This window comes from Microcaecilia unicolor, chromosome 10, assembly GCF_901765095.1.
Source record: "Microcaecilia unicolor chromosome 10, aMicUni1.1, whole genome shotgun sequence".
NCBI classification, from domain to species: Eukaryota; Metazoa; Chordata; class Amphibia; order Gymnophiona; family Siphonopidae; genus Microcaecilia; species Microcaecilia unicolor.
The window spans coordinates 83,260,613-83,284,782 of NC_044040.1; the positions used below are offsets into that span (position 1 = coordinate 83,260,613).

General features: G+C 45.4%; 1 protein-coding gene across 1 annotated transcript in view; it reads right to left on the bottom strand.

The window, feature by feature from the left end:
- Nucleotides 1–2,667: 2,667 nt before the first annotated feature.
- Nucleotides 2,668–24,170, bottom strand: part of LEMD3 (LEM domain containing 3) — a 372,137-nt gene continuing 350,634 nt past the window's right edge. The window contains 1 exon segment of the mRNA XM_030216941.1: nt 2,668–3,677. Coding sequence (XP_030072801.1) covers nt 3,514–3,677 — 164 coding nt within the window. The 3' untranslated portion in view covers nt 2,668–3,513.

Below are 24,170 nucleotides of genomic sequence, written 5' to 3' on the forward strand. Positions count from 1 at the left end.
GATTCAGAAATTTTCACCAAAGATGAGTTCACTCCCTGTATGGCATCCCAAAGAGTGTCTAATGTGACTAAGGCAGGTCTTACCGAACCACAAATTCCCCCGGAAACTCTTCCTCTGGGCTGAATAGGCATTGAGGTAATCCTCGTCACTCCATCCGATATCTCTCCAGCAGAAAGCACGGTGAGGGAGCCTCCTCCGAGCACCTGGACGGGTAAGCCCACACCGGACGCTTCCAAGTGTTCGCTAACCAACAAACCGTTGCTTCCGGGTTGTGGCGGGGTCACGCCTTGCGGGGGAGAACTCAAGGTAGCTCCCTCCGTACTGCTGCTCACGGCTATTTGCCTGATTTCCCCTGAAGTATTCGCTGGAATGCCCGACATCAGGACTCCATATTGTTCCAAGGTAGGTTGGCGTGTGGGGGGGGGGGAAATTTCCAATCGGACCCGAGGGGGCTGGGGTGCCGATTTTTCCCTTTCTTTTCCCCATCTCCTGGGGACGCACCAAACAACCAGCACAAACTTGAAGTTCAGGAGCACTCACGATGTACGTCAGCTCACAAACGCCATCTTGGATCTAATGATCATCTTGCCAGGTATTTATGACCTGGATTGGCCACTGTTGGAAACAGGATGCCTGGCTTGATGGACCTTTGGTCTGTCCCACTGTGGCAATACTTATGTACTTACCGTGTTTCCCAGAAAATAAGACACTGTCTTATATTTTTTGCTCCTCAAGACCCGCTGGGTCTTATTTTCAGGGGAGGCCTTATTTTTCGGGGAAACACCGGTGCGCCCCCCTCACCTGAGGTCGCCCCCCCACCCGAGATCGCCGGCTCCCCCCCCCTCAGTCGCTCCCGGAACTAACCTCTTAAACGCTTCCTTTCACCATTCATCTTCGCACTCACAGCAAGCAGCAGGGCAGGCCACTCCTTCCTTCTGTGTCCCGCCCTCGCCTGACGTAACGTAACATCAGGCGAGGGCGGGACACGGAAGGAAGGAGTGGCCTGCCCTGCTGCTTGCGGTGAGTGCGAAGGTGAAAGGAAGCGTTTAAGAGGTTAGTTCCAGAAGTGACTGAGGGCGGGGGGAGCCGCCGATCGAGGTGGGGGGGAGCCGGCAATCTCGGGTGGGGGAGGGGGTGACCCCGATGTTTCCCTGAAAAATAAGGCCTCCCCTAGGTCTTATTTTCTAGGGAGGCCTTATATTTTCAAATTGCAGCAAGACCTCTACTAGGTCTTATTTTCGGAGGATGTCCTATTTTCGGGGGAACACGGTATGTCTATTGCTCATGTTTGATCTATTCTTACTGTACACCACCTAGAGTGAATTCCTTCAAAAAGGCGGTAAATAAATCCTAATAAAAATAAATAGTTTAAATATACACTAAGCTTAAATATATTGTGCTGTGTTTTACCTTGATTTGTTAAAGCAGTATCTAAATAAAACAAAAATGTTTTATCTGACCTTAATTTTTAAGTATGAACATTTTTCTAGGGATCCACAAAAGCAAAACTGGCCTGGCAGTCTCTTAACAGGATTCTAGAATCAAGTTCCACAGAGCTAATGAGCCCAATCTTTCATAATACCAACATCACTAAATTTTAAACATGTAAAAGGATGCAATGTATTCTGAAGAATTAAAATGTCGAATATACCAATTTAGATGAATATTGCTCACTAAACTTTTCTATGCCTAAGTTGTAGGGAACAAAATTGTGTTATTTCAGTCTCTAAATTTGAGAATGAAATTTTACATTCACAAGGCACAAGAATGTACTGTAGAAGTACTGCAACAAAAACCAGTGATTTTCTGACAGGGTAAAACTGAACAAGTCAACAGTCTTGCAAAGACACAAATAAGACCTATAACACCCCCTCCCCCCCAACATTCAGGAGGACAAGTTACAAAGTTTACAACAGACCTCTTACTTTAAATGTCCATTATATACATTTGCATCTGCCTTGCAGTGTGGGATATTGGTGCACATTATAAATGTACAGTATTTACATAAAATATGCCACAGAAATAAGTGCATCTGCATCAAAAGGTAGCTTTTTAAAATGCCACTATTACTCATTCACTTTGTAACAAGTCAGAAGATGAGGTCACTAAGATGCTGAAGTTACAAAGCTATATCACACACAAAATACTACATGATTGATTACTTTATATATCAGCACAAATTAACATTGGGGATGTAAACTAAGAATTTTAAAACTATCCTCTTCCAATATTAACAATCCATCCCTATATTCTATCAAGTTGCCCACAAAAGTACAGCACGTAAGGCAGAAGAGCATTTTCTGTTGCAGAAGTGGGCATAATTTCTTAACCATACACATTACTTGTTCAACTTCTTGCTACAAATCTAAGAGAAATCAAGAGAGTTGTAGGTTTATAGCTAAGAGAGTGGGTGTGTGTGGGGGCACACTTTCTTCTAATATACCAATTACTATATATAAATTTGCTAAAAATCAAAATCTTTAACTTTTGCCCCTGCAGACCAATGTTTTATATTAGAAGTAGGCATGGTCTATCAAAAACACATATACTTGCATTTTCAAGACAACTGTGTAATCAAAGCTATTAAAAACAATCTGGGTAAAATACTAAATCCCAATATCTTATCATAGTTCTGGTAATCATAACAAATACAGTTTTCACAAAATGTTTTTCCATTATCTGCCAATTGTTTCTTTATTGCTCTCAAATTTGAATCCATTACAGTTGGTATCAGATCTTTCACACAAAATCAAAAAAGTCAGACATCATATATAAAACCTACAAAATATAGTTAAGGTTGCATCTAATAATTAAGGTGTTTGGCTGTTTGACCTTTATGTGAAGATATACCCACAAAATATATAAAATAACATTATGGTATGAATAAAATATGAAGCTTATCTGATGCTTTAATTTAGACATCCTTACAGAACATTTTGCCACCACCATTTACATTTATATACAAGAACTGTAAGTACAACTCTACTTGCCTTTCCTGCAACACTTATATGCAACACTAAAGCCAAATGAATTCCCCACAATTAAACTGTAACAAAATTAATACCTACAACAGAAACTTAAAAAATTGAGTTGTGATGTGTATGATATACAAGAACAGAAAAATTACACCAGACAAAATTAATTAACAGGAGCTATGCAGATATGGGAAGTCTTTTCCATGCTTTAGGATTGTTATATCAAAACCACTTCTTGGTGTAAAAATACATCCACCACTTTTGAAAAAGTATGACTATCTTTCTCATGCAAAGTACTTTAAATGCACTGGTAATGACCAGAGCATCAAAACAATTGCACGAAGTTATTGTTCTATCAGCTCAATACTACTGCCTGTCAAGTTCCTTTAGGAATTTTCCCCAAGATCTCTAACGTCCACCAGGCCTTTGTTTATTAATGAAAGTATTACATACAAAAAGCACTTAAAAAAGGAAGACAGCAGTCAAACAGGAAATTTCCTGCTGCAAGTAACAGTCTTAGCAGTGGTGTAAAGTCTTCTCAGGATCTTCCTAGAGAGTTAGTTGTGCATGTCCGGAGACGAAGGTGTGACATAGAGTTCATGTGTGTGTTTGATGGCTTTAATGGAGTGTTGCACGTCAGAGCCTGCGGGAAGCGGTGATGATATCGATCTAACCGAAGGTATTTTACGGTTACCAATTTCCCTGTTATAAAACAAAACAGTTTTTCTGTTTAGTTGTATTTATTACATTTTTTATATTGTTTCATATAGTATTTCCATGTATAAAAAAATACTAATAGTCATGTTACTTACCTGTGGCATGACATCTTCAAGGACAGTAGGATATAGGTCATCAATATAGGTAATGTTATCTGATAGAGGCCATTATGACAAAATGTGTAACAAAAGTTCTTTTAAGCTTGTAGAGCTCCCATCAAGGGGAATTGCATGTGTGCTAGAATTTCAATACTGGTGTTATGGTATAGGGCCACGTCAGGTTTAGAACTGGTAAAAGTGAATTCCTGGGGGGGGGGGGGGGGGGGGGGGAGAGAAGAGAGGAAGGTATTGTATCTTCATGTGCTCAGAGAATACCTGTTGAAGGTAAGTAACTTTGCTTTCTCCACAAACATTTCAGAATAGTAAATCCTCATATAGCAAATCCCTAAAAGGACAAAATGGAAAGTGGATGTCATTATTTTGCTGCTAACGGGGTTTAAAAAAAACCCCAAAAAAAACCACATATATTTTTAAAGACAACCTTGGGGGGGGGGGGGGGGGGGGGGGGGGGAGAAAGGGCCCTAGAGAGATTCCTCAGATAGACCGGTCAAATCCACTATTTTATTGGCAATCCTTTTCCAAAACAACTCTGTAATGAGAATGTGTGAACCAAAGTCCACATTGCAGCCTAGCAGATCTCTATGGAGGTGAATCTTAAGTTGGCCACCAACACAACAATTGCTCCGACACGTCCCTTGACTGTGGCAATCGTAGGTCTACTGGGGTCACACAACTCAAAAGACAGATGGCTCGATGCAAAAAAGATCCCGTTAAAAATCACATGCATTTAGATCTTTGGCAGAAAGTACTGATTTGGAAATAGTGAGCAATACTCAAAGGATAAGGAGGGCAAACAGGGACTTTGAAAAAAAGATTGCGTTGGAGGCAAAAACACGAAGTAAAATTCTTTTAAGGTATATTAAAAGCAAGAAGCCGGCAAAAGAATCGGTTGGACTGCTAGATGAACGAGGGGTAACAGGGGCAATCAGGGAAGACAAAGCCATAGTGGAGAGATTAAATTAATTCTTTGCTTCAGTCTAGAAATGGTATTCAAAGCTGACGAGTCGGAGAAACTGAATGAAATCTCTATAAACCTAGAAGATGTAATGGTGCAATTTGACAAACCGAAGTGTAGCAAATCGCATGGAGTGATGGTATTCATCCCAGAGTACTGATAGAAATGAAAAATGAACTTCCAGAACTATTGTTAGTAATATGTAATTTATCTTTAAAATCGAGCATGGTACCGGAAGATTGGAGGGTAGCCCATGTAACGCCGATATTTTTAAAAGGGTCCAGAGGGGATCCGGGAAATTATTGACCGGTGAGCCTGACATCGGTGCCGGGCAAAATGGTAGAGATTATTATAAAGAACAAAATTAAAGATTATATTCAAAAGCATGGATTAATGAGTCAAAGCCAACATGGATTTAGTGAAGGGAAATCTTGCCTCACCAATCTACTACATTTCTTTGAAGGGGTGAACAAACATGTGGATAAAGGCGAGCCGGTTGATATTGTGTATCTGAATTTTCAAAAAGCATTTCACAAAGTACCTCATTAAAGACTCCAGAAGAAATGGGAGAGTCATGGGATAGGAGGTAGTGTCCTATTGTGGATTAAAAACTGGTTAAAGGATAGAAAACAAAGAGTAGGGTTAAATGGTCAGTATTCTGAATGGAGAAGGGTAGATAGTGGAGTTCCCCGAGGTCTGTGCTGGGACCACTGCTTTTTAACATATTTACAAAAAGATCTACAGATGGGAGTAACTAGTGAGGTAATTAAATTTGATGACAACACAAAGACATTCAAAGTTGTTAAAACGCGAGAGGATTGTGAAAAATTCTAAGAGGACCTTACGAGACTGGGAGACTAGGCATCTAAATGGCAGATGACATTTAATGTAAGCAAGTGCAAAGTGATACATGTGGGAAAGAGGAACCGGACTATAGCTACGTAATGCAAGGTTCCACGTTAGGAGTCACCGACCAAGAAAGGGATCTCGGCATCGTCGTTGTTGATACGTTGAAACTCTCTGCTCAGTGTGCTGCGGCACCTAAGAAAGCAAATAGAATGTTAGATATTAAGAAAGGAATGAAAAACAGAAGTGAGGATGATATAATGCCTTTGTATTGGTCCATGGTGTGACCGCACCTCAAATATTGTGTTCAATTCTGGTCACATCATTTCAAAAAAAGATACAGTGGATAGAAAAGGTACAGAGAAGGGCGACGAAAATGATAAAGGGGATGGGACGACTTCCCTATAAGGAAAGGCTGAAGCATCTAGGGCTCTTCAGCTTGGAGAGAAGACGGCTGAGGGGAGATATGATGGATATCTATAAAATAATGAGTGGAGTGGAACGGATAGACGTGAATCGTTGTTTACTCTTTCCAAAAATACTAGGACTAGGGGGCATGCGATGAAGCTATAAAGTAATAAATTTAATACGAATTGAAGAAAACTTTTCTTCACTCAACGTGTAAATTAAACTCTGGAATTCGTTGCTAGAGAATGTAGTAAAGGCGGTTAGCTTAGTGGGGTTTTAAAAAGGTCTGGACGGTTTCCTAAAGGTAAAGTCCATAGACCATTATTAAACTGAATTGGGGAAAATCCACTGCCTATTTCTGGCTAAACTTTCAAATGGTTGAAATGCTTGTGGGACGGAGACTATAATGTCAACATTTGTTAATTTATTAAAAATCCAAAATAACCCTTTAGAAGAGTTTTCAGATTGCTGTATCTGCTGATCATAAGATCTTGCCAGGTATTTGTGACCTGGACTGGCCACTGTTTTAAACAGGATGCTGGGCTTGATGGACCTTTGGTCTGTCCCAGTGTGGCAATACTTACGTACTTATGTACAGTGGGGGAAATAAGTATTTGATCCCTTGCTGATTTTGTAAGTTTGCCCACTGACAAAGACATGAGCAGCCCATAATTGAAGGGTAGGTTATTGGTAACAGTGAGAGATAGCACATCACAAATTAAATCCGGAAAATCACATTGTGGAAAGTATATGAATTTATTTGCATTCTGCAGAGGGAAATAAGTATTTGATCCCCCACCAACCAGTAAGAGATCTGGCCCCTACAGACCAGGTAGATGCTCCAAATCAACTCGTTACCTGCATGACAGACAGCTGTCAGCAATGGTCACCTGTATGAAAGACACCTGTCCACAGACTCAGTGAATCAGTCAGACTCTAACCTCTACAAAATGGCCAAGAGCAAGGAGCTGTCTAAGGATGTCAGGGACAAGATCATACACCTGCACAAGGCTGGAATGGGCTACAAAACCATCAGTAAGACGCTGGGCGAGAAGGAGACAACTGTTGGTGCCATAGTAAGAAAATGGAAGAAGTACAAAATGACTGTCAATCGACAAAGATCTGGGGCTCCACGCAAAATCTCACCTCGTGGGGTATCCTTGATCATGAGGAAGGTTAGAAATCAGCCTACAACTACAAGGGGGGAACTTGTCAATGATCTCAAGGCAGCTGGGACCACTGTCACCACGAAAACCATTGGTAACACATTACGACATAACGGATTGCAATCCTGCAGTGCCCGCAAGGTCCCCCTGCTCTGGAAGGCACATGTGACGGCCCGTCTGAAGTTTGCCAGTGAACACCTGGATGATGCCGAGAGTGATTGGGAGAAGGTGCTGTGGTCAGATGAGACAAAAATTGAGCTCTTTGGCATGAACTCAACTCGCCGTGTTTGGAGGAAGAGAAATGCTGCCTATGACCCAAAGAACACCGTCCCCACTGTCAAGCATGGAGGTGGAAATGTTATGTTTTGGGGGTGTTTCTCTGCTAAGGGCACAGGACTACTTCACCGCATCAATGGGAGAATGGATGGGGCCATGTACCGTACAATTCTGAGTGACAACCTCCTTCCCTCCGCCAGGGCCTTAAAAATGGGTCGTGGCTGGGTCTTCCAGCACGACAATGACCCAAAACATACAGCCAAGGCAACAAAGGAGTGGCTCAGGAAGAAGCACATTAGGGTCATGGAGTGGCCTAGCCAGTCACCAGACCTTAACCCCATTGAAAACTTATGGAGGGAGCTGAAGATGCGAGTTGCCAAGCGACAGCCCAGAACTCTTAATGATTTAGAGATGATCTGCAAAGAGGAGTGGACCAAAATTCCTCCTGACATGTGTGCAAACCTCATCATCAACTACAGAAGACGTCTGACCGCTGTGCTTGCCAACAAGGGTTTTGCCACCAAGTATTAGGTCTTGTTTGCCAGAGGGATTAAATACTTATTTCCCTCTGCAGAATGCAAATAAATTCATATACTTTCCACAATGTGATTTTCCGGATTTAATTTGTGATGTGCTATCTCTCACTGTTACCAATAACCTACCCTTCAATTATGGGCTGCTCATGTCTTTGTCAGTGGGCAAACTTACAAAATCAGCAAGGGATCAAATACTTATTTCCCCAACTGTAAATCCTTTACAGCACTCCATAATCCCCTTAGCTCTAGAAGTTTATAATATGAAGATTTTAATGAGCAGACCACAGGCCCTGTGCGTGAAACCATTTTATATTAGCACCCCAAACCAGTTTGGATGCATCAGTGGTAGGCAATTTCAGTTTGAGGAATTGAAGCAGATGTCTTTAGTCAGATCTATTTCATCAGCCACCAAACTAGAGTCCTTCAGCTGCTAAGTGATTCAGATGGAATTTTCCAAGCTCTTAGTGGTCTGAATCCACAAGGAACATTTCCATTGGACCGGTCTCATATTGACATGTGCCAGGAACTGAAAGGAAAGTTGACATAAAAAAAAGAATGCTGCCACAAACCCCTTTAGTGAACAGAAGTATCTTTTAAGGCTGCACTTGAGCAGCTCCTGGCTATGGAGGACAAGTCAGCATACAGCAGTAGTTTTATCTGAAATACTGATTCCTTGATTAATCTGGAAGAGGTTCTCTACCTTGCAGAGAAGGTCAATAAGTTTTTCTTGAGCACTGCACCTAAGGTCCAACGTCCACAGCTATCCCAAATCAAAGGTATCTGACCATGTGCATTCCATATTCCTTGCCGTTGATTGCTGGATGACCTAAGATCCTCGTGTTTTTCTCAAGGATGAAATGATAAATTTGTGTGTGGAATGTTTCAGAGATATTGGCTCATGAAGAGTAGGTAAGAAGCTATGCAGGAGCTCAACACAGCATTCTGAAATTATTTCCCTCTCAAAAAGATCCAGGGTATGAACCTCCCTCTCAGGGAGCACAAGATTTTGTCATCTCTTTGGCCTTAGAAAGACGATTCAGCTAACAGTGACCAGTGTGACTACGGGAAAATTAGGTTCTTACCGTGATAATTTTCTTTCCTTTAGTCATAGCAGATGCAGCCATTACAGATGGGTTGTGTCCATCAACCAGCAGAGGGAGATAGAGAGCACACTTTTTTCAGTGCCTCATACCAGCTTGCTCCACTGCCTCTCTTCAGTATTTGAAGCTTCCAAAGCAGTATGGCAAACCGCAATGGGTTTCCTCACAGCGAACGATGGCCCTACAACAAAGGGCATTAACTCAGAATGGAGGGAATGAAACATCCTCCCAGAGGGCATAAACTCATCCTCCACTGAGACATAACTGGAGGGAATAAATTCATCCTCCAAAACATGAAACTGGAGGGAATTAAGTCATCCTCCTTTAATTGAACAAGAATCCTGAAGACTGTTTTCAGACTTTCTCCCAAGGACGGAATCTCCAGGAAACACGAACAGAACCTGAAATAGATTTACAGCAGATAGCATCAGACAGGGAGGGATCATGGCTGCATCTGCTATGACTAAAGGAAAGAAAATTATCACGGTAAGAACCTAATTTTCCCTTCCTTGTCATCAAGCAGATGCAGCCATTACAGATGGGATGTATCAAAGCAATCCCTAGATAGGGTGGGAACAAGCCATACCACGCGCCAGCACTTGCGCTCCAAAATGTGCGTCCCTCCTGGCAGCCACATCCAGCCTGTAATGTCGGGCAAAAGAGAGCTTAGAAGCCCATGTTGCTGCACTACAAATTTCTTGAAGAGAGAGTGCTCCAGTTTCAGCCCAAGAAGAGAAAATTCCTCTAATGGAATGCACCTTAAAGGCATCAGGCGGAGGCCGACCGGCAAGCAAATAAGCTGAAAAGATAGATTTTTTAAGCCAGCAGGCAATAGTGGCTTTAGACGCTGGAGACCCTCTGCGAGGACCTGATAGCAAAACAAACAGATGATCAGAGGTCCTGAAAGAGTTAGTAAGTCGCAGATACTGCAGCAGAGTCCTGCGCACGTCCAACAGGTGCAATTGCCCAAAAGATTCTGGAAACTCCTCCTTGATAAAGGAGGGCAAGAAAATAGGTTGGTTTAGGTGAGACGCTGAAACCACCTTAGGCAAGAAGGAAGGCACAGTCCGAACCGTGACCCCGGACTCTGAAAACTGCAGAAAAGGGTCCCTACAGGACAGCGCTTGGAGCTCTGACATCCGTCTCGCCGAAGTAATGGCCACTAACAAGACGGCCTTCAGTGTCAAATCTTTCTCTGAAGCACGCCGAAGCGGTTCAAAGGGAGCACCCTGAAGGGCCTTCAGCACTAGCCCCAGGTTCCAAGCTGGACAAGGTGCACGCACGGGAGGACGGAGCCGAAACACCCCTCTAAGAAACCGTGCCACATCCGGATGAGCAGCTAAAGACACGTCTTCAACGTTGCCACGAAGGGAGGCCAATGCTGCCACTTGCACCCGCAGGGAATTATAGGCCAAGCCTTTTTGTACACCATCCTGCAAAAAGTCCAAAATCGGCGAGACAGGAGCCCGCAGGGGTGTGAATCTCTCTGGAAGCACACCAGACTTCAAAACAGGAGAAGGCCTTGAAAGGGCAACTTCACCAACCTTTGCTTAGAGGCCATGTCCGCCGCCCAATGCCGTAGCCAAAGAAGACGGCGAGCCGTCACTGCTACTGTCATGTGTTTAGCCGAAGCTCTGACAATATCATAAAGGGTGTCAGCAAGAAAGGACAAGGCCGACTCCATCCGCGGAGCCACATCTGAAAAGGGCTCCACTCCATCACCGGGCTGTTCCACTGCCTGTTGCAACCAAGCCAGGCAGGCTCTAGCAGCATAACAACTGCATTCAGACGCCCGAATAGTGAGACCTGCAATTTCAAATGACCGTTTAAGTGCTGATTCCAGTCTACGGTCTTGAATATCCTTCAGGGCAACACCTCCTTCCACAGGGAGGGTAGTTCTCTTTGTCACAGCTGTGACTAGGGCATCCACTTTAGGCATAGCAAAGCGAGCCATATGCTCCTCACTCAGAGGGTATAATTGCCCCATAGCCCTGGAAACTTTCAAAGGTCCCTCGGGGTCAGCCCCTAGAGCCGAAATAAGCTCTTGGATGGAGTCATGCAAAGGAAAGGCTCGAGCAGGCTTTTTGGTACTAGCCATCCTAGGATTCACAGAGGAGGCTGTGCCACTGGCAGGGTCCTCAATAGAGAGAGCCTGCAGGGCATCAGAAATAAGCGCTGGCAGCTCATCACGGTGGAAAATCCTTACCGCGGAGGGATCGTCCAGATCCTGAGTCACTTCTGCACCAGACTCTGGCTCCTCAAACCATGAAGGCCTGCCAGAGTCCTCCGAATCCTCTCTGAAGGGGAATGAGCCCTTCTGCGCTTCATATTCTGCCAATTATCAGGGAATAACGCCTCAGAGGGCATACCCAGGCTACAATCCACCGGGGGGGGGGGGGGGGGGGGGGCATTAGAAGAGGCCCGTGCCGGGCTTTGTGGGAGAGCTCTTTTAAGCATGTATGCTTTATGCATTAATAAGACAAAATCAGGGGAGAAAAACTCACCCTGGTCACACGGATCTCTGCCGGGGCTAGTAGCTCCCATATCAGCCTCACCCCGGGCTCAGGACTCTCCGTCTCAGCGGAGGTTGCGCCATGTGGTAAATTCAAAATGGCGCCCGCTGCCAGCTCAGAGCGCGAAGAATCGTCGCTCGCCATGCTTGGGCCGGCTCTAACGTCTGTACAGCATGATTTACAGAGCCCCGCTGCTGATCTGCGCTTGCCACACTTGGAACAGCGCTTTACTGTCTCTGCAGCCATCGCCGAAAACGGCGGTAAAATTCAAAATTGCCCCGATCGCGGGCCCACCCCGGAGGAGTCAGAAAACACTCTTACCTCACTGGACCGAGTATCACAGCTCCGGTCCCACAGAAAAAGGCAAGGAAAAACCTCTGTTCCAGCGTCTAAGCGCGACACAACTTTTTTTTTTTTTTTTAAACGCTGTGAGGAAAGCAGAGGTAAATAGAACTCCGGAGGCTCAGGTGAGTGGGAAAGGCAGGGAAAGGGCGAACCTATGTGCCTGCATCCACTGTTGGTGGGGAAGGACAGGGAAAGCTAAGCAATGTGTCCACATCCACGGAGGTATGGGTAAGGCAGGGAAAGGGCGAACCTATGTGCCTTTAAAGTGAAGTTGCTATAGCCTCCAACACCCCTGCTAACAACTGGCTAAAGCACAGGAGCAACCTCCAGGCAGATTTTAGATGGAGCTTGAAGAAGCTGCAGCCACTCTGCTAGGGGAGATAGAGAATACTGAAGAGAGGCAGTGGAGCAAACTGGTATGAGGCACTGAAAAAAGTGTGCTCTCTATCTCCCTCTGCTGGTTGATGGACACAACCCATCTGTAATGGCTGCATCTGCTTGATGACAAGGAATGTAGCATTTTGAAGTTGGGAGCTTTCTGGACTTTGTCTACAGGTTGTAAAGAGGGGTTTTCATTCCATTCAAAGCTTATATTCCTCAATATCACACTTGGATTCATTGTGGATTACAAGAGAAGAAAACATCACATTCAGATGGAAGTATAAAGCAAAACACAAAAAAGAAAATTACAACATCAAACAGAATCAATATCTGAGTGCAAAACAGCCTTCAAGTACTTTCTAAATATAAAATAAGAACAAACAGATCTAATCTGGTGGGGAATATCATTCCAGCCAAATATTTAAAAGAACTGGTCAAATAACTTTTCAAGCGCATGCCTCTAGCACTCGGAAACACTATAAGAGTGAACTGCATGAGAAGTCCTACCCGAGAAAAGCAAAAGGCTTGCTGAGTTTTGACCCATCAAAGATTAAAAAAACCATACAAGCAATTTTAAACTTTATACGAGAGGAGATCGGAAGCCAGTGCAATTTTTAAGGCGTGGAGAAACAATTTGAAATTTATTCAATTTAAAAAAATTAATCTGATTGCTGTGTTCTAGAGTAGCTGTAATCTCCCTAAAAGTTTTATAGTAATTCCCTCATACAAAGAATTGCAATAATCAAGATATGGCAGGACAGCCTGAGCAATACTTCTAAAAATTTCTACAGAGACTGAACCGAATTGCCCTTAATTGACAGACAAACATGAAACTTCTTAACAAGAGCATTAATCTAGTCTTTGAAGGTTAACCTTGAATCCAGTATAATACCTAAAACATCAGACTTCTGTGATATTTAAAATTTCCCCTGTAATAAGTTATATTAATTTTTGTGGCAATTAATCGAAATCCCTGAACCAGACAATATTTGTTTTCAACCTATTTAACTTAAGAAAATTTTTATGAGCCCATGAGTCTATCAATAAAATATCATCAGTGTAGGGCAGTGAAGTTAAGAATGTGACAATGGTCTCATATATACGTTAAGGAGCAAAGGAGACACCTGAGGAACACCACACCCCAGAAGTCAGGGCCCAGAAACACCACCATTTTTCTGAACTCTATGTTCTCTTCTTCAAAAATTCCTCAAACCATATAATCACTCTTCCACCCATACCCAATTCACCAAGACGATGACACATTAGTGAGTGGTCTATGGCATCAAAGGCTGCCGAAATATCAAACTGTAAAAGAGTAGCCTGATTACCTCTACCTAGAATATCTTGAGGTAAAGCAAGGTCTCTGTACTATATAAAGGACAGAAACCATGTAGGGAAAACTGTAACCAAGTCATTGGTAAAAATAAAATCTTGAAATTGCTGATAAAACTATAAATTCTATAAGTTTAGCAAATCAAGGGATACCTGCAACAGGCCTATAATTTTCTACTATGGTCAGATGTGCACTTGGAGATTTTGGTATTGAGGTAAAGATTATGACAGAAATAGAATCAGGATAACAACCCTCTTAACAGTGACCTAATCAATTCAGTCAGCCAAAGCACCAGTTAGATTAAATCAAATGTAACAAATAAGATGGGCAGACACCAACATACAAGATTTCTTAGAAAGAACATGTAACAATTTAGTGACAGTCTCTGTGGAAACCTCAGAAAAGGAATTCCAGAGCCTCTCTCTTGGAATATTTTCCACTACCTCAGATGTTTCGGAGATGTAATCTAACCAAGCATTTCCTGTATTAAAACTGTCTAATTTTCTGTACTTCAGTCTGAAAGAAACTGGCTAAACTTTCAACAGATGGTTGAAATGCTTATGGGACAGAGACTATAATGTCAACATTTGTTAATTTATTAAAAATCCAAAATAACCCTTTAGAAGAGTTTTCAGATAGCTGTATCTGCTGATCATAAGATACTGCAGACTTGTACTTCCTAATATTATGATGCCATGCCATATAATGAGACTGGTCCCTAGTCTTTCTCCACAAACGCTCGATTTTTTTTTTTTTTTACATTTGTACCCCGCGCTATCCCACTCATGGCAGGCTCAATGCGGCTTATATGGGGCAATGGAGGGTTAAGTGACTTGCCCAGAGTCACAAGGAGCTGCCTGGGCTGGGAATCAAACTCAGTTCCTCAGGACCAAAGTCCACCACCCTAACCACTAGGCCACTCCGCCACTTCCTGACATGTCTTTTTAAATGAAATAACGATTCCGTAAACCAAGGGTTATTACATTGCCTAACATTTGCTAATTTTAATTTAGACAAATCTGACAATACTTTAGCCACCCCAGAATTCCAAGCTTCCATTTTTGATGTATAAGACCCTGAGGAGTCATTTAAGAATACTTCCAGCTATTTCCAAAACATAGCAGGGTCAAACTTTACATGTTTAGTGATGCAAAACTCCTTTGATTTTGGAAACTTAATTGAACAAGGTAGTTTGAAAAAAAAAATCTAAAAGAATGATCTGACCAGAGTACTACATTCCAATCCAGGTGGTCCACAAACTGAGGAATATAAATCTGACAACCAGCCAATAAAATCTAAGGCATGATCTTTAATGTGAGCTGGTGCGATTTGACATAACTTAAAATTCAATTAACTCATGTTTGCAAACCATTAACTCCAAAAGTTTCAACAAAGTTGTCATAGAGACAGAAAAAAAGAATCTTAAAAATGAGTGCTAAACCACCTCCACTTTTGTCTGGACAAGAACAATTATATTATAGCCAGATGGACATATATTAAGCAAATGAGGGGAGCTTAGATCGGAGATACAAGAATCAGCTATAAAACTAACCCTACCTGAGAGTCATCTATCAAATCATGAATAATTACATATAGATTGTATTGGCAACATAGAATCTAATAATTCAGAGGGAACAGCCTGAAATGTAGGCCTAACAACATTATCAGACCATTATTAGACCAATGTTTATTCTCAGCATAGCAGCGCTTACGCTTAGAAGGCTGATTACCTACAATGACCTAATATTATGATTAAGTATTAGAGAACAATGCAGATAAACAATATTTTTCTAGATGCTGTCCCACTGGACCATCTACAAAAGGAGGTAGAAAAATTAAATTGCAATTCCCTATGGACCAAGTTACAGCCTAACAAGGCTAATTTTTTTTTTTTTTTTTTAACTAAAAGCCAGTGCCATCTTGACAGCAATACTTAGATCTACCTGTGTTCAACAATTCTCATAAACTTCACAGACTTATCAACTAAAGACAGGCCACTGCAACGCAGTCCACAATTTTATTAATTCCCATATAACCTCCCAACACAGCAAAACTAAATTATAAAAAAAACAAATTAAAACATAATAGTATAAATCAAACCAGAGTGGATCTAATCATCACTATAGGAACCACGCAAAAGGCACATGACTTTGGCTTGCGTCTTATGCATTGTGATTTAAATCCCCCATAGCGTTCCACGTAGGAGGCAGTAGAAGGAGCTTGTTCCCACACCCTAAACTAGGATGACAGAAAGGCAAGGGCAGAATGTGCTCAAACACCCACAGCAATAACTGGGATTAACAAGCAAAACAGCAGCTGTGATTTAAAAAAAAAAAAAAGCACAATCTCTAGTGCAGTTCAGAAACCACCCCAAAGTGGCCAGAATTGTAAGAATAGGCAGCTTGTAACAGTTTAAATCCATGCAACGTCCCATATAGGCACCGGTGGGCGGAGCTTATTTGTACGCCCCATGCTAGGATAAAGGCAAAAGTGGAATGTGCTCCCACACCCGCAGAGATAAGGTAAAATTATGTATCATACCTGATAATTTTCTTTCCATTAATCATAGCTGATCAATCCATAGACTGGTGGGTTGTGCCCATCTACCAGCAGGTGGAGATAGAGAGCAATCCTTTTGCCTCCCTATATGTGGTCATGTGCTGCCGGAAACTCCTCAGTATGTCGATATCCAAGCTCCATCCGCAGGACTCAGTACTTAGAGAATTACACCCACAAAGGGACACTCTGCCCAGCTCACCACCGCCGAAACGGGGGAGGGGAATTAACCCAGCTCATCCCCACACAAGTGGGGGAGGGGAATCCGTCCAGCTCATCCCCGCGGAGCGGGGGAGGGACACCACCCCGCCGATGTGGGGGGGATCTGGCTTATCCTGCAACCGCAACCGCGAGAGGAGCTGACTGACCCTAACACCGCCGAAGCGGGAGGGGTACAAAGCTGCCCTACAGCCGCACGAAGCGGGAGGGAGCACCGGCAGAATTTATGTCTCAATCCAGCCCCGTAAAACGGAGGGGAGAGGAATGCAGCAGCTCACTGTAACACAAATTCGTCTCAACTCTTGAAGAATCTATTGAAAAACTTGAACACTAAGTCCTCCTGAAGTAACTGAAGACTAAACTTGAACCTGAAATGCAACCAGAATATAAACAATACAGATATCTGGGAGGGACTATGGATTGATCAGCTATGATTAATGGAAAGAAAATTATCAGGTATGATACATAATTTTACCTTCCATATCATCATGCTGATCAATCCATAGACTGGTGGGATGTACCGAAGCAGTACTCACCCAGGGCGGGACATAGAAATCCCTGACCGCAACACTGAAGCTCCAAACCGGGCCTCCGCCCGAGCAGCCACAGTCAAGCGGTAATGCTTGGAGAATGTATGGGCCGATGCCCAAGTTGCCGCCTTGCATATCTCTTCCAAGGAGACGGACCCGGCCTCTGCCATCGAGGCCGCCTGAGCTCTAGTGGAGTGAGCCTTCAGCTGGATAGGCGGCACCTTCCCCGCGGCCACATAAGCCGCTGCAATGGCTTCCTTGACCCATCTTGCCACTGTAGGCTTAGCAGCCTGCAGACCCTTACGAGGACCTGCAAACAGGACAAACAGATGATCCGATTTCCGGAAATCATTGGTCACTTCCAAGTATCTGATGATAACTCGTCTCACATCCAGATATTTGAGAGCAGAGTATTCCTCTGGGTAGTCCTCCCTACGAAAGGAAGGGAGACAGAGCTGCTGATTCATATGGAAGCGAGAAACAATCTTGGGCAGGAAGGAAGGCACTGTGCGAATAGTCACTCCTGCCTCAGTGAACTGCAGAAAAGGCTCTCGACATGAGAGTGCCTGGAGCTCGGAAACTCTTCTGGCTGAAGTGATAGCCACCAAAAAGACTGCTTTCAACGTCAGGTCCTTCAGAGATGCCCTCGACAAGGGTTCAAAAGGCGGCTTCTGTAACGCTCTTAGCACCAGGTTGAGATTCCACGCAGGCACCACCGAGTGCAGAGGAGGGCGCAGGTGATTAACTCCCTTGAGAAAGCGCACCACATCTGGCTGCGAAGCCAGGGAAGCACCCTTCAGGCGGCCCCTGAAGCAAGCCAGGGCCGCTACCTGGACTTTAAGGGAACTGAGCGACAGGCCTTTCTCCAGACCTTCTTGCAGGAATGCCAACACTGAAGAAATTGGAGCAGTGAATGGAGAAAATGAGCCTGCTTCACACCACGCTGCAAAGGTACGCCAAACCCTGGCGTAAGCAGTAGAAGTAGAGCGCTTCCTCGCTCTCAGCATAGTGGCGATGACCTTGTCTGAGAAGCCCTTCTTCCTCAGACGCTGCCGCTCAATAGCCAGGCCGTAAGACCAAAGGGGGAGGGATCCTCCATCACCACGGGACCCTGATGTAACAGACCCTGCTCCACTGGCAGCCGCAGAGGATCGTCGACTGAGAGCCTGATCAAGTCCGCATACCAGGGACGTCTGGGTCAATCCGGACCCACCAGGATTATCCGGCTCGGATGCTTTGCCACCCGGTCTAGCACCCTGCCCAACATGGGCCAGGGCGGGAACACACAGAGTAGCTCTTGTGTCGGCCACTGTTGGAGAAGAGCATCTATCCCAGGGATCGAGGGTCCCGTCCTCTGCTGAAAAAGCGAGGCACTTGGCAATTGGCCGATGACGCCATCAGATCTAGGCTCGGCTGGCCCCAGCGCTTCGTGATGAGCAGATAGCTGCCACTCTCCGGGCTCCAAGGTATGGCGACTGAGAAAGTCCGCCTTGACATTCATGACTCCGGCAATGTGGGCCGCTGACAGCTGTTCCAGGTTCGCTTCCGCCCACTGGCATAGATTCATGGCCTCCTTGGCTAAAGGGGCGCTCTTGGTACCTCCCTGGCGGTTGACATAGGCCACAGCCGTGGCATTGTCCGACAGGACCCGTACAGGCTTCAACGCCAGTACCGGGATGAACTCCAAAAGCGCCAACCGAATGGCTCTGAGTTCCAGGAGGTTGATAGACCACTTTGCCTCTGCAGGAGACCAGAGCCCCTGCGCTGTCCTTCCCAAGCAGTGGGCTCCCCAGCCCGACAAAGAGGCGTCCGTCGTGACGACAATCCACTCCGGGGTCACCAGAGGCATTCCTGCAGACAACTTGTCTGTCTGCGTCCACCAGCTCAGCGCCTTGCGCACTGCTGGGTCCAAGGGAAGGTGCACAGCATAATCCTCCGACATCGGAGTCCAGCGCTGCAGCAGAGAGAGTTGTAGTGGTCTCATATGAGCCCTGGCCCAGGGCACTACTTCCATCGTGGCCGTCATAGAGCCCAACAGCTGCACATAGTCCCAAGCCCGAAGAGGAGAGGCTACTAGGAACTGGTCCACTTGAGCCTGAAGCTTGACAATCCGATTGTCTGGCAGGAACACTCTGCCCACTTGGGTGTCGAATCGAACTCCCAGATACTCCAGGGACTGAGTTGGGCGCAGCTGGCTTTTCTCCCAGTTGATGATCCACCCAGGGAGCTCAAAAGAGCAACCACCCGGTTCACAGCTTTGCCGCACTCTGCATAAGAGGGGGCTCGGATCAACCAGTCGTCCAGATAAGGATGGACTTGGACTCCTTCCTTCCTCAGGAAGGCCGCGATGACCACCATTACTTTGGAGAAGGTCCGCTGAGCAGTAGCCAACCTGAACGGGAGGGCTCTGAACTGGAAGTGTCGGCCCAGGACTGCAAAACGCAGAAAGCGTTGATGAGGAGGCCAGATGGGAATATGCAAGTACGCTTCCTTGATGTCCAAGGATGCCAGGTACTCCCCTGCCTTAACTGCCGCTATAACAGAGCAGAGAGTCTCCATGCGAAAGTGCCGAACTTTCAAGGCCCGATTGACCCCTTTGAGGTCGAGGATAGGCCGTACAGAACCTCCTTTCTTTGGTACCACAAAGTAAATGGAGTAACGCCCCTTGCCAAGCTGATTTTCTGGCACCGGAACGACCGCACCCAGGCGGATCAGATTGTCCAAGGTCTGCTGCACTGCCACAGCTTTGACCGGAGACTTGCAGGGAGAGAGTACAAACCCGTCTCTTAAGGGTCGGCAGAACTCTAGCTTGTAGCCGTCTCTGATGACTTCCAGCACCCAAGCGTCTGAAGTTATTGTGGTCCACTCGCCCAGAAACGAGGACAGCCGTCCTCCAATCTGCACTGGGGCGTGGACCAAGGCCCCGTCATTGGGTACGAGACCCTGGGGGAGGACCGGAGGGAGCACCTCCGTGACGGCGGTCTCTGCGAAAGGAATGCTGCTTGGGGGAGAAGTTCCTCTTGAAGGAAGAGGGGGCAGAGGAGCCCGACCTGCCCGGGCGGTACCGACGGGCTTCCTGAAACCGTCCTCTGGAGGTACCGGGGCAAGTACTAGCCCGAGCCCTGACCTCTGGTAACTTCTTGCCCTTAGACGTGCCGAGATCGGTCACGATTTTATCCAGCTCGACCCCAAAGAGCAGCTTGCCTTTAAAAGGCAATCTAGCCAGGCGGGATTTAGAGGCGTGGTCAGCAGACCAATGCTTCAGCCAAAGCCACCGCCGCGCAGAGATTGTCTGAGCCATGCCTTTAGCTGAGGCCCTCAAGACATCATACAGCAAGTCTGCCAAATAGGCTAAGCCCGATTCCAGGGCCGGCCAATCAGCCCTCAAGGAATGATCCGAGGGGGAAGCCCGCTGCACCATAGTCAGGCACGCCCTGGCCACATAGGAGCCGCAAACTGAGGCCTGCAAACAAAGCAGCCGCCTCAAAGGACGACCTTAAGGCCGCCTCCAATCTTCTGTCTTGGGCGTCCTTTAGGGCCGTGCCACCTTCCACCGGCAACGCCGTTTTCTTAGTCACCGCAGTGATTAAAGAATCCACGGTAGGCCACAGATAGGCCTCACGTTCACTTTCAGGCAAAGGATAGAGGCGGGACATAGCCCTAGCCACTTTAAGGCTCACTTCCGGGACATCCCATTGAGCCGAAATTAAGGTGTGCATGGCATCATGCACGTGGAAGGTTCTAGGCGGGCGCTTCGTCCCCAGCATAATGGCAGAGCCAACAGGGGCTGAGGGAGAGATGTCCTCCGGAGAGGAAATCTTTAAAATGCCCATGGCCTGTACTAACAGGTTGGGCAAATCCTCTGAGCTAAAGAGCCGCGCTGCAGAGGGGTCATCCGCTCCATCCGAGCGGGGATCCGTCTCCTCCAAGGAATCCGCAAAGGACCGTTGGGAGAACTCAGATACGCTGCCCTCATCTACATCGGAGGAGACAAAGTCCTCCAAGGCCTGGGAATCAACCCGAGGGCGTTTACCTCCGGGGGCCTCAACCTCTTTACCAGACGAGGGAGCAGGGGCAGCGTTTTGCATAAGGAAGGCCTGATGCAGCAGCAAAACAAACTCGGGGGAGAAACCCCCCAGACTGTGCACTTCCGCAGCCTGGGCTACAGCCCTAGACGCACCCTCAACCGGCGCTCGCAAGAGCGAGGGAGAGACATGCTGCGCATCCAAGATGGCGTCCGGCGCGACACTCTGCGAAGGAGCCGTGCGGGTAGAATGGCGCTTAAGTTTAGCCGCTTTTGTGCCGTCGCCCAAATTAAGAGCGTTCATGGCATTAATGTGTCCCACCTCAAGGGCGGCCCAAGAAGAAGCCGTCCGAGCCGCGTGGCCGGCCAAGATGGCGGAGGCGAGCAGTGGGGGATGGGCGTTTATGGCGGGAAAAACCGCCACACCGGAGGAAGGACCGGGACACTCATCGGTCACGAAACTGTCACCCAACAAGGGCGAATCAGATTTTAAGACCTCCGCATCCCCTCTAGAAGCGCCCAAGCGATCAGGGGAGCGACTCTTTGCGCCCTCGCCCTCCGACGCCATAGGCCACGTGGAGATCAATCGGGGAACCCCCTGCCCGCTATAAAAAGGTAAAAATTACCTGCTTTCCACTCCGAGCTGTAACGACCTGGTGTCCCAGTGAGTAGCTGCAATAAACGTTTAAATAAATGTCGAAATAAACGCCTTTAAGGACGTTGAAAAATTTTTATTTTTTTTTTTTAACGGAGCCAGCGGGAGGGGGGAGAAAAGGAGGGACCTGGCACCACCAGGTTTGCACTTGCTCAAGAAGAGCCCTCAACCCCAGGCACTCAACAAAACCTAAAAATTAGGCTTGGAGGCCTAGCCAGAGCTGCTGCTGTGTGTGACCACCACCTGCTGAGATAGAGAACATACTGAGGAGTTTCCGGCAGCACATGACCACATATAGGGAGGCAAAAGTTTGCTCTCTATCTCCACCTGCTGGTAGATGGACACAACCCACCAGTCTATGGATTGATTAGCTTGATGATATGGAATCTGCTATTTAAAAGGTATGTGGGGAAGGGGAGGATGTTTGAGAGACCATATGGCATGCAGGTAAGAGAGGGAGAGACCAAATCACTTGTGGGATGGGGCGGGGTTCTTCTGCCCACCCAAAATTGGGTGTCTGGCCTGCCTGTACCTTCTCTGGGTTGCACTTTGACAGTAGTTGGTTCCAAATGGCCTCTATTAACATTTGATCTTAAGCAGAATCAATAGCAATGCATCATCAGTGTCTGGTACAGTTCCGATGTACCAGAGCCAAACCTAAACGCACCCAAGAATTTTTCTTTAAATTTATAATGGCCAAGACCACCTTTGTCATGTTCTCGTGCTTAATGCAACTGGAAGTCTTTTACTTATGTCCTAGCACTGCAGACATAACTCATGAGTTTCAATAATCAATGTGATCTAGCTTTATCACTTCCATTTCTTGAAGCAGCTGACATACTGTTTTTTTTGGTAAACTAGGAGGAAAACAGTGATGGAGAAAGTTTTCTTTTATGGAGATCTTCAGGGATTCTGAAATAGTCCCACGTGACGACACCAAACTTCTGCCTGTGGTTAAGTTTTATTTTCTGGAAGTCTTAATATGCTGCTTTTCAACCTTAGCTAAGGACATAAAGTGGTTTCAATAACATTAAGGACAATAAATGAAAGAGAGAACACACTACAATCAATCAAGAGAGACCAAGGAGATAGCTGGTATTCCCCAGAAATCCTAGGGCCAGAATAATTACGTATCACCATATGCCATGGAAAATAGGTAAGCTTTCAAAGATAATTTGAGGTAAGTCCTATTAGGAACTCCTCTCAGGTGAGGAGCGCACAAATTCTATTCTGAGGAGCCAAAGAATAAGAAAGCATGCATTTGGTTGTTATCTTGGCTATCAGTGGATGGGGATAGTATGATGGTTAACATTGAGTAGGATATGAGGTGTGTAGGTTGGAAAGGTAAATAGGAATGCCGGTATGAAGTATTTTGTGAATCAAAACCAGAAACCTCTACAAGGTAAGAGAGCTTTGTTACACATTTTACAATGTCGGGTTCTGTTGGATAAGGTCACCCAGGTGAGAGAATGTGCGCACTAGTATTGATTTTATAGCTTAAAAATAACTTAGATTTAATATACACCATTAAAAATTTAACAGTATGAAAATAAAAGCAGACATTTACAAATACATTAAATCTAATTTAAAAATGCTGAGCAAGCAGTTAAAGCCTAACAGCATCAGCTTTTCTATCATCACTAGACAGCATTTGATATCATAGCAAGCTCACAGCCAAGGCAGTTTATGAACAGAGGTTCACCCATGTGCAACAGCAAATGAGATCACATACAGATCTGCACTTTATAATCCTATTTATGTATTATGGAAAAAATAGTTCTTACCTGATAATTTTCTTTCCTTTAATCCCAAGAGATCAATCCAGAGACTTGTGGGTTATGCCCATTCACCAGCAGGTGGAGATAAAGAAAACAAAGTGCCCTGCCATATGGATCCTGTTCAGTAGCCTTTTCCTTCAGTAGTCACAATAACAAAGCAGCAAAGCAAACCAACTGAGGAAAAGATCCACCTATCTCAAACAAGAACCAATGTAAAACAAAGAATGAAACTTGAATAACGAAGAAGCATGAAAAGCCAAGTGACCGGACTCACCTGGCTTATCCAATATGCTGCTATACAATTGTTCCTTCATGGGTTCCTCCCCCCCCCCCCCCCCCCAATGTATCTCTGAGGGGATCCGGGAAATTATACACCGATGAGCCTGACGTCGGTGCCGGGCAAAATGGTTAGAGACAATTATAAAGAACAAAATTACAGAGCATATTCAAAAGCATGGATTAAAGAGACAAAGCCAACATGGATTTACTGAAGGGAAATCTTGCCTCACCAATCTATTACATTTCTTTGAACGGGTGAACAAACATGTGGATAAAGGTGAGCCAGTTGATATTCTGTATCTGGATTTTCAAAAGGCAGAACTATTGTTAGCAATATGTAAATTATCTTTAAAATTGAGTGTGGTACCAGAAGATTGGAGGGTAGCCCATGTAGCGCCGATATTTTTAAAAGGTTCCAGAGGGGATCCGGGAATTAATAGACCGGTGAGCCTGACATCG